Source organism: Manis pentadactyla, chromosome 7 (genome assembly GCF_030020395.1).
Source record: "Manis pentadactyla isolate mManPen7 chromosome 7, mManPen7.hap1, whole genome shotgun sequence".
Lineage (NCBI taxonomy): Eukaryota > Metazoa > Chordata > Mammalia > Pholidota > Manidae > Manis > Manis pentadactyla.
Window position 1 is genome coordinate 56224975 of NC_080025.1, and position 12261 is coordinate 56237235.

The 12261-nt window shown below is 34.8% G+C and overlaps 1 protein-coding gene across 1 annotated transcript in view; it reads left to right on the top strand.

The window, feature by feature from the left end:
• Nucleotides 1-12261, top strand: part of COG5 (component of oligomeric golgi complex 5) — a 397019-nt gene that overhangs the window by 342542 nt on the left and 42216 nt on the right. The window contains exons 15-16 of the mRNA XM_036918977.2: nucleotides 9997-10107; nucleotides 11595-11657. Of these exons, the coding sequence (XP_036774872.2) occupies nucleotides 9997-10107; nucleotides 11595-11657 (174 nt within the window). The remainder of the gene's footprint in view (nucleotides 1-9996; nucleotides 10108-11594; nucleotides 11658-12261) is intronic.

A 12261-nucleotide genomic window follows, 5' to 3' on the forward strand; every position in this document is an offset into this window, starting at 1 on the left:
CATTCACAATTACATAAAAAAAAAAAAATACCTAGGAATAAACCTAACCAAAGAAGTGAAAGACTTATACTCTGAAAACTACAAGTCACTCTTAAGAGAAATTAAAGGGGACACTAACAGATGGAAACTCATCCCATGCTCATGCCTAGGAAGAATTAATATCGTCGAAATGGCCATCCTGCCCAAAGCAATATACAGATTTGATGCAATCCCTATGAAACTACCAGCAACATTCTTCAATGAACTGGAACAAATAATTCAAAAATTCATATGGAAACACCAAAGACCCCGAATAGCCAAAGCAATCCTCAGAAAGAAGAATAAAGTAGGGGGGATCTCACTCCCCAACTTCAAGCTCTACTATAAAGCCATAGTAATCAAGACAATTTGGTACTGGCACAAGAGCAGAGCCACAGACCAATGGAACAGACTAGAGAATCCAGACATTAACCCAGACATATATGGTCAATTAATATTTGATAAAGGAGCCATGGGCATACAATGGCGAAATGACAGTCTCTTCAACAGATGGTGCTGGCAAAACTGGACAGCTACATGTAGGAGAATGAAACTGGACCATTGTCTAACCCTATATACCAAAGTAAACTCCAAATGGATCAAGGACCTGAATGTAAATCATGAAACCATTAAACTCTTGGAAGAAAACATAGGCAAAAACCTCTTAGACATAAACATGAGTGACCTCTTCTTGAACATATCTCCCCGGGCAAGGAAAACAACAGCAAAAATGAGTAAGTGGGACTATATTAAGCTGAAAAGCTTCTGTATAGCAAAAGACACCATCAATAGAACAAAAAGGATCCCTACAGTATGAGAGAATATATTTGAAAATGACACATCCGATAAAGGCTTGACGTCCAGAATATATAAAGAGCTCACATGCCTCAACAACCAAAAAACAAATAACCCAATTAAAAAATGGGCAGAGGAACTGAACAGACAGTTCTCCAAAAAAGAAATACAGATGGCCAACAGACACATGAAAAGATGCTCCACATCGCTAATTATCAGAGAAATGCAAATTAAAACTACAATGAGGTATCACCTCACACTAGTAAGGATGGCTGCCATCCAAAAGACAAACAACAACAAATGTTGGCGAGGCTGTGGAGAAAGGGGAACCCTCCTACACTGCTGGTGGGAATGTAAGTTAGTTCAACCATTGTGGAAAGCAGTATGGAGGTACATCAAAATGCTCAAAACAGACTTACCATTTGACCCAGGAATTGCACTCCTAGGAATTTACCCTAAGAATGCAGCAATCAAGTATGAGAAAGATCAGTGCACCCCTATGTTTATCGCAGCACTATTTACAATAGCCAAGAATTGGAAGCAACCTAAGTGTCCATCGATAGATGAATGGATAAAGAAGATGTGGTACATATACACAATGGAATACTACTCAGCCATAAGAAAAGGGCGAATCCAACCATTTGCAGCAACATGGATGGAGCTGGAGGGTATTATGCTCAGTGTAACAAGCCAAGTGGAGAAAGAGAAATACCAAATAATTTCACTTATCTGTGGAATATAAGAACAAAGGAAAAACTGAAGGAACAAAACAGCAGCAGAATCACAGAACTCAAGAATGGTCTAACAGGTACCAAAGGGAAAGGGACTGGGGAGGATGGGTGGCTAGGCTGGGATAAGGGGGGGGGGGATGTAGGGGGGTATTAAGATTAACATGCATGGGGGGTAGGAGAAAAGGGAGGGCTGTACAACACAGAGAAGGCAAGTAGCGATTCTGCAACATTTTGCTATGCTGATGGACAGTGACTATAAAGGGGTTTATAGGGGAGACCTGGTATAGGGGAGAGCCTAGTAAACATAATATTCATCATGTAAGTGTAGATTAGTGATACCAAAAATAAAACAAAACAAAACAAAAAAGGGCAGTTCCTGTGTGGTAACCTCTAATGAGTTCTACACAAGGGTATAAAGGGCATATAAAAGTCTAGGCAAAGGGTCTGTTTGCGTTTATACAGAAGATCAAAGCCTAATTGGGCTACCCCGAAAATGAACTAAGATACAATATGAAAGAGAACTTCCAACGTCAGCACTCTCTAGAAGACTCATGCCAGAAGATGATCATCAAAAAACCCCAACAAAGATCCACGCACTGCTACAGCTGTAGATGCACTCATCCCACCAGCTCCTGGACTTGCCATGGGAATGAAGGAGATATCTAAGCTGGCCTGTGCATACAGTAAAACAACAAATTTGACTGGATCTATACTGTTGGAACTCAAACAAGATTTAGGAGAAGTGCAAATTGTAGCGCTCCAAAATCTTACAACTACAGACTATTTACTGTTAAAAGAACATAAGGGATGTGAACATTCCCCAGGAATGGGTTGTTTTAATTTGTCTGATTTCTCTCAGACTGTTCAAGTTCAGTTGGACAATATCCACCATATCATAGATAAGTTTTCACAAATGCCTAAGGTGCCTAACTGGTTTTCTTGGTTTCACTGGAGATGGCTGGTAATTACAGATATGCTTTGGTTATGTAACTATACTCCTATTATGTTAATGTGTGTGCGCAATTTAAGTAGTAGCTTAAAACCTATACATGCTGAAGTTACTCTACAAGAAGATATGTCAAAGAAATAATCAATCTTCCCATGTTTTCTTCCGCCTGCTACTTCTATAGCTTTTCTTCTTCCTTCCTAATTACAACCCTTAAATAGAATTCATGCCTCATATCAAATTTACTGAGTATCATAATTCTTCCAAGTGGTAAAGATACCTCAAGACAAATGCTGGGCATAGAAGCTACAGGGCATAAATATGCAAAGAAATAAAAAGCTAACCATTTCAAACAATAAGGCTTCTCTCTCACTTACCAACTTTACATTTCCCTGTATGGCCCCGGAAGATGACTGGTTGGCCAGAGACGGGTAAGATTCCTCAAGGGAGGAACAACCTAAGACAGGCACAGTCGCAGGGGGCCATCAGGTGAGAAAATGGGGAGCAGCAGTGGTGAGGCTTAGAACCTCACCCCCCCGTTCTGAGAGAAATCTTCTGCATACGTGGATGTTTTATTGCCCTTGTCTAGCTTGGATTAACACTTAGTCTACAGGCACACACCTGATCATCTACATTTGCTCTCTTACAACACTAAACTATGTTTTCTACCTTTAATTTGTATCTACTTACCACTTTAACATTTTATTAAAAATAATAATAATAAAGAGAAATGTGGTATCCACATATAAATCAAGTATAAAAACCAAATGAGTATTCATATTTGAACTGACTGTTTATAGTTCATAATGCATGAGCAAAACTGTAAGTTTCTGTGATGACTGCCCTTGTACTGTTCACTATGTAACTTATTCATTATGTAAGAATTTGTTCTCCATGTAAGAACTTGTTTGTTATGCCTCAGAAGATTGGAGACTGACGAAAATTAGGCTTGGGGTGGATTAATGATTGTGCATTGAGCATTGACTCCCCTATACAGAATTTTATTGTTGTTAACAACCATTTGATCAATAAATATGAGAGATGCCCTCACAAAAAAAAAAAAGGACAGACTTCCAATGGTAAAATAAATAAGTAGCCGGGATGTAATGTATAGCATAAGGAATATAGTCAAGATATTGTAACAGCTTGGTAGGGTGATAGCTGGAATCTAGAATTATGTGTATAAATGTTTTATCCCTGTGTTGTACACTTGAAACTAATGTAATGTAATACTGTGCGTCAACTACCCTTCAATAAAAACTAATAATCTAAAAAAAAAAAATATATATATATATATATATATAACCTAATTTTTTTTTCAATTGACTAACTTAGGTCTTAGTAGTAGGTTGCTAGGATTTCAGTCGTTTTACATCCCTGAAAGTAGTAAGCTTTCATTTCTTTTGGAGATGCTGTAGTTTGAAATTTGGATTATATGAAACCCAATTTACCCTAAATCAAAGAGGCCTTATTTTTTATACTTTATGTATATGTGAAGAGTTTTTCTGTTGATTAAGGAATTAGTCATAGTATTCATTATTGGAAAATGGGAAAAGCTCAGGATACCTGTCAGTGAATAGTTCTCTCTTCTTCAAAGAATTAAAAATATGCAGACATATGTCTCTAAATTTAATTAACAAGGCCAGTATTTAGGAGCCAGTGATCGGTTGTAGGTAGGTGGAAATTCCATCTGTTTTTCAAAAGTATAAGGTCCTTTGAAGAAAAAGGGAGCTCTAAATGATCCATTCTTAGTAAATTGTGGTTGCTGTCCCCACCAACTCTGGTTACCAAATCCCGTATTCCTGGTTGGAGATTTTGCCCTAAAGGACAGGAGCATGAGAGAAGATCCAGAGGAAGCTAATAAGAAAGGTAGGTTGATAAAAGGCTTTGTACCAGGAATATAGGATGTCTGAGCAATAGAGATTCCAATTATAAAATTGTATTTTATTCCTGTGTGTTGGTCTTGCTCATGTCTCATGTAGAAACAAGATTAGATTTTATTTCTGGCTTTCCGATTATATGTTAAGTGTTCAAAAGGGAACCCATCTCAAACTATCATCTCTGATAAGAGATTTGTGTGATTGTTCTGTGGTTGAGTGTACCTGTCCTTATTTGTAGATAGATATATAGTAACAGCCTCCCATCTTTTTATCAAGTGATCAAATATTTGACAAATTTCAACAGTCTGAAATAGAAGTAAAATCAGGAAGGATGTAAAAACATCCTCTGAACTGCTAGAATTGATGTCACCATGTCCACGAACTAAAGTATATACTTCAGTTCAATGGCAAGTCTCCCAGCTTTCATGTGGTTAGTTATCTAGTTTCCCTCTCTAAAGCAAGTTAGACCAAGGTAAAAGGATAAGATCAAAAAGATAAAACTGACACCTTAGGAATAAGAGAAAAAAAGGACTAATAGAATCACCTAAATTTAAAGAAAAAGAGAAAGGAAACACAAAATACAGTAACCAAAGGCTGTTTAAAGAGTAAAGGGGCAAGCAGGCTTGTCTCCCACTGACTCTGATGAGAGCAACTTTAGAACAAAGATGTATAATAACCCAAAACACCACCTATTATTACATTAATGAGCATATACAGTGGGTAACTTAAGGAGAACTTGCCTTATTCAGGTATACCTTCTGTGTACCTTATTTATGAAACCAGGAAAGGGTAAAATCCACTGTAGAAATATTTTCTGGAAAGTATCTTCTGGTAGTTTTAGCACCTGAGAAAATCAGTTTCATTTGTCAGGCAAGTTTAGTTAGGTTGACTTGCCAGGGAAATAAAATTGCTACGTAATCCTACAGATTTGTCCTTTGCTGAACATTTGTAAAAACATGCCCTGCATCTGGGCTCCAAATACAATACAATTTCTAATGTATTACAGACTTTATTTACTATTAGAGATGTTTGATAATTTGCGTGTGTGTGTGTGTGTATAATTTTATATATTTATAGGAAAATTGGCATATTATAATCAGCTAAATGATATTTAATTGTAATCCTTGTATATTTTACCCTGAGCCAGTTAATCTATAATGAAAGCATTTAATAAATAAATATAAATAAAAATCAGTTACTTTTTATCTGTGTCACAGATTGGTTGTTTAAATGAGATGATCTTTCCCCCAAACCATCTTTTGGACAAGCAAACAGTAACCAAAGCAGTTTATTTTCTTGTATTAAATCTTTCAGCAATGAACACTGTACACTTTTCATTTTTATAATGGGTGAAATTATCTTGTGTAACAATTTCTAAATGTATTCTACAAGTGAACCTTTTAAATACTGCATGGACTTCCACAGTGCCCTTTACTAGTATTTTGGAAACTTTCCTCATTGTGTGATGCTTCATACTAATTCTTTATATTTTTGCTTTCTTTCCAGTCTTTTTGTGAGAACAAACTGCTGCATGGACAAGTCTGCTTTTTTTTTTAGAAGTAACATAGCATAAACATCACCCATTGTTATTTGTCCCATCATGTAAATTGCCTAACAGACCAAACTGTGCTATATTCCTAGACAATTATGGCTTTCCAATTTCTGTTTTATAAATAATATTATCCTTGTGTATTTAACTTCAGTATTTTTTTCCTTAGGATACACTTCTAATAGTGGAATATGTAAGGACACAGAAATTTTGAGGCTCTTGGAATATGTTGTTCATGAGCATCTCTTGACCTAGATAAGGATAACATTTAGATGAACCATGGAATATACTTAGAATCATTAAACCGTATGTCCAGAAAAACTGATAGATTTCATCCCCTGTGTCAGGTCTAAGAGTTTTGCAGTCACTGCCTGGAGCCCTGTGTTGAGAGAACATCTCAGGGCCACAGTTCATTGCTGATGTCTTCTACATGCCTCGGAGGGAGAGTGACAATCTGAGAGCCAGATATTTGCCCTGTTTACTTTCATTAAAATAATAACAGTAACAATAATATTTTGCCTTTCGATGTATTCTTTTTTTTTTTTTTTGCTGTGAACCCCCAAATTGGAAAGCATGTATTAAGTCAGAAGATTTTATCTTAATATAAATTCACATTAAAAATTGGTAATTATAATGCAAACATGCTCAACACCTTTAGAAAAATATAGATATAACTAAAGGTTCATAAGAACTTCAACGTTTTTGTTAAAAATTCCTGATTTAAGTATAAAAATGTTTTGTGTTGTTTTCATTCATTAAAGCATTATAGGTGAATATATTTTACATTATTCTGCTCTAAACCTATGAAATTCTAATTGACGTTTTTCTCATTTGTATTATGTATGCTTGCAAAGAATATTCAGAAGAATTCTGAACAAATTCACAAAAAGTACTTATCCTGCAGTCTTGACCATACCTTAGCTGTATTGAAAATTACAGATAAATAAGAGCACTAGTGGTAGTTCCATAATATCTGGAAGGCAACCTTCTTTAATTCATAACTAGTCCATAGTGTATTTCTGTGTTCTTCTTAGACATTCTTCTGAGTTACCAACTTTGTAATTCTTTATAGATTTTCTACATAAAAATATAAACCTTCATGCAGCTTACTTCTTGAATTGTCAGTTTTGTTTATTCTATCTATCCCTCAGATGTGATGTTAGGGAGACCTTGGTCATTTCATCTGCAAAGTAACAGTTACATAAAAACATTCTTCATATTAACTATATAGCCTCTCATTGTTCCAGGGATTCAGTCTCAGTTGTTTCTCGTGCATTGAATTCATGCAATGTTCCAAGTGAGCAGACATACAGAATTAAAATTTGTGAAAAATATTTTTTTCAGATAGTTAAAATTAAAAAGGAATAATATGTCTTGTCATTTGCACATAGGAACCATTTTAATTATATTTAAGGATGCATTTAGGTTTTGGATTCCCTTTACTTCTGTGAGAGAGAGAGAGAGAGAGAGAGAGAGAGAGAGAGAGAGAGAGTGTGTGTGTGTGTGTGTGTCTATGTGTGATTTTTAAAACTCAAATGGAGCTTTTTTGGTTCCTGACATCTTTCCAGACTGTATTACATAGTGTAACATGATTCACCAGTATGTCATTTCTCACAGTGTTGAATCTCCTATTGCTCCTACCTTTCTAGTCCCCTTGTTCCTAATGCTTTACAGACAAAGCTGTGTTTTTGTACCTCTGTACAATTTTATTCATCTCAGATATGGCGGACTTTGAAAGCACAACAATGAGAAACCATTATTCTACCTTTCAGTCATTCAACAGCTATCTAATGAGTATCTGCTACTTAAAGATGCCTTGCTGAACATGAACATGAATTAATAAAAGTCAGTTTTAAAGAATTTAAATGAAGGAATTAGCTTGAAACAGTGAAAGTTAAAAATGGCTCAAGATGGGTGGAAGATTGTGAAATGCTTATTCTGTATAAAATGCTTTGTTACCACAACCCTGAAAGAGCCAAATTTCACTCTGTAACTCTTGGCAGCTTCATTGGCTTTTGGTTCTGATTCCTCAGTCCTAGTCTGTGCCTTTGGTCTCTGGTCAGTGCTGAGATAGGCTTGAGCTTGGGGGACTGGGGTATACAGAGAAAGACCAAACAAAGGATAAGTGAGAAGAAACAAAGAACAAGACATAGCATTGTCTGGAGATAAAAATAATACTTTACACTGCTAAGGCATTTGACAGTTTACAAAACATATTTTGGTATCAACTATAATATTCCATGTTACAGATGAAGAAATTGAAGCCACAGGTTACTCTAAGTGGTAGAAAGAAGTCTGTTTTGTGATCATTCATTTTGTGGTCTTTTGTGACTGGCTTCTTTTACTTAGAATGTTTTCAAGGTTCATCCATGTTGTAACATGTATCAGAACTCCATTCCTTTTCTTGCTAAGTAATGTTCCATTGTCTGGACATACTACATCATATTTATCCATTCAGTTGATTGACAGTTGGTTGACATCTCCATTTGGGGGCTGTTATGCTATGGAATAATGCTGCTGTAAACACTTATATTCATACTTCTGTGTGAATGTGTTTTTATTTCTCTTGTGTGTATAACTAGGAGTCAAATAGCTGTGTATATGGTCACTCTGTATATACTTTGAGAGACCACCAGACTGTTTTCCAAGTGGCCACTCCGTTTTACATTCCTACCAATAATGTGTGAGGGTTCCAGTTTCTCCACATCTTAGATAAACATTTGTTACTATCTGTCTTTTTTATTATAGCATCATAATGTGTGTGAAAGGGGCCTTTCTCTACTTTTAAGCCCTAAACTTATGATCAGTCCCCATTTCACAATTAAAAAAATATGACTTTTTTCAGACCACCAGTTAATGAATGACCATTTAAAACACAACTTGATTGCAAGTTGATGACTATGTCTATAAGGAAAGGCAAAATAAATTGGGAATTATTAAACCTGATATCAAAAATCCTTATGTCAACTTAATAGCCATTGTCATGGGTTGTAACTTTAACAAAGAATTATTCCCTTTTTTAAATTGCAGTTGTTAATGTTTTTGAATTGTACTTAATTAGCACAAGTAGGAGTTGATAAAGTAGAAATTAAGTTTAATTTTGAAAATGTGTGTCTGTCTATTAAAGTAGAACAAAGAGTGTTTTGTATTTTGTTTGGCTCACTAATAAAGGGAAGATGCTCTTAGTTTCTACTAAAAAGCTGATTTTCCATATTTTTGAAATCAGCATCCACATTCATAGTGTTAATTTGAATCATGTTTTATTTGTCCTGACCAAGTTTAATTTGCATTTAAATAATAATTGTTAATAGAGGATGAGATTAAAATCCGATCAGTATGAGAATGGTTTATATGTGGATTTTTTTTCTAAAATCAAACTGTAATAGTTTTAGACTAACTCAGGAAAGCATTCCATGTCCTCTTTTCTTAGCTTACATATTTAGAAGTAAATTAAAGACCAGGAGTAGAAAGTTATTCATACTATCTCAACTGATCATCCATGTACAGTATAATCCTTGGTAACTCCCTTTTTTATGTATTATTTTAATTTATGAAAATAAGAGTAATACCCTTTTTCACAACTTAATTCAGTGGGATATTATGATGGCTGTCAAATGTACATAGGATCTAGGGTTTTTTATTCCTTTTTTTCTTTCCTTCTTCCCTCTTTTCCATTCTTCCCTCCCTTTTTTCCTTCTTTATTTTTTCTTTTTGATGGCTTATTTCTGAGCTTTTGAATAGAAAGCAAACTTATTGGCAGTTGCCAGAAGGTATTGCCTAGGAGTACTAGGCTGATATATTAAAATGACAGCACACACTGGGCTTATGGGTCACACCTGCCTCAGGGGTCCATGAGCCATGAGGTACTGATGAAGGGTGTTCTTCCTTTGCAAGACCGCTTGGGCTTCCATATCCATGGTGTTATCTACAGAGGTTCCTGACTGTGCCTAAAGCCCAAAGCATGACCTGAATATTTCTAGTTGACATTTTCTTTATTGGGGGGCATGAGTTCCTCCCACCCCCATTTAAATATGAGCTATGATTTTGGTAATTTCTTTTTGTGTTGAATTCTTACAGCTCTCCACACAAGGAGATGCGAGTCAGGTGATTGGGCCTCTCACTGAAGGGCAGAGAAGAAATGTGGCAGTAGTGAATTCACTGTATAAGTTGCACCAGTCAGTAACAAAGGTAATTGTTATCTTTATTTCAATTAAGTTCTTTTCAAGTTCTTTATTTTTGCCTCAAATGTAAACAGCTTACAAATTTTTACTGATTTTTTGCAAAGGAATACAATGTAAACATAATGATTGTAAAATAAGCTGAGGAATGAATTCTTTAAAAGCAGTCTCGATCCTGCCCTTTATTATTTGTATGACTTTCTCTCTTTCCATTTGGTTTAAAACATGTGAATTGTAGATCCTTAAGTTTGGTTGGTACAATCAAGTTTATTAAAGAAGTGATTTAAGGGTGTAAATCATATGTGTTTCTTATCTATTAAAAAGCATAATTTGATATCATGTGGGTGGTAGTAAATTATAGCAAAGCTAATGATAGACTGAGAACTCTTAAACCCTCCAGCATGTGAAAAAGGTTCAATCTTTGCACACAAAGGAGGGGAGGGGGAAAAGCTGTATTGAAAACAGTAGAATTTTATGATATAATCACTGATGATTACTTGCAAGTAGAACATATGTATTCTTTTTGCCATTGTTCTACTACTAATGCATTTTTAAAAAATGACTGAGCTTTAACTTGTTTGCCTTCATATATTACATCTAAGATGAACTGTATTCATAATTCCTAGGTAAGCAACACTTTCAACCCAATCTTGACTTTTGCATAGCTTGTGTTTATTCTCTATAAATCATTTTCAAAATATTAAGTAAATAGAGAGATAAATGTTTAGTAAGAAGGAAGCTAGATGACATTCTTGAAAACTTGACCTCTAATGTGAGCTTTAATATCTAGATTATATTTTAGAATAATTATACGTGACTATTACTCAATTACTTAAAATTTTTAACAAGTCTTTTTATGAATTAGGGGTTTCCAAAAGTGTGTATTTCACACATTAAACAAAATATATTTTAAAGGGTTTTTAATAGGTAAATCTCAGAAAAATGAATAACAAACAAAAGTCAATAAAAAGAATAAATGATGTGTTTTCCATTTCCTTTAATTATTACTCTAAGAACCACAGTCAATGAAAGGTTATATTCATTTAGCCTGGCTTAAATATCTTTATTGATACTTTCAAAATTTTTGTAATGTTTGTATTGATTTGTAAAAAGGGAAATGTTTGACATTTGTATTTTAAAGACTTGCTGAAAATTATAGAGAGCCTAGAGAAAAGTGAATTTTTTTCGAAGAAATAAGTAAATATGGCTTTAGACTGACCTTTTCATGTTAAAATTTTCTAATTAAAACCTATCTAAAGTGAATAAAGGAAAGCTAACTCTTAGAATGCTTAATGCTTCATTTATTTGAAGTATGTATTTGCTTTATGCAGCAGAGTGTTTTTCAACTGATCTTAAATACTAATGAGTTTTTAAAATGTGTATGAGCTGTTACTCTAAAGATATGATACTATTTTATATGTGGCTTATGGAAACAGCTTTATCATGTTACCAAAATCAATATTTATAAGGGTATAAATGGGTCAAACTTTGTTCTAGGTGGTTTCCAGTCAGAGTTCATTCCCACCAGCAGCTGAGCAAACTATAATTTCAGCCTTAAAGGTAAAAGAATTTAATTTAAGCTTTGACTTTACAGATCAAAATGATTTTAGAATTATTTGTTGGATGCGTGGGAGATGTCACATTTTAAAAATAATTCAGAAACCTCTACATATACTAAAAGTAGCATGTTGATAATTATCCTAAAGGGAAAGGATACAGGTGTGTTTATATTTTCTAGAATTTAAAAATAGACCCTATTGGTGTCTACAGATTGTGTTCTACTTACAATGATTGTATCCTAGGCAAGAGAAGCAAAAGTCTTACAAGTGTTTGCTGTATCTTAGGGCATTACAGCCCAGTATTGCCCCAGTAAGGCAATGGTGCTCCACCAACATGACTTTATCCCTTAAGGAACATTTGACAGTATCTGGAGACATTTTTGATTGTTGTCTGACTGGGAGTGGGGTGCTAATGGCATCTAGTGCCACAGGTGCTTTTAAACACCCTGCAGTGCATAAGACACCCCCCCCCAACAAAGAATTATTAGGCCTAAAATCCAGTAATACTGCAGTTGAGAAATTCTACTAGAATGTGTATCTGTAAGATGTCAAACCAGGGTAAATTTTCTCTTTTTTTTTTTTTAACCAGCATAAATATATCCCCT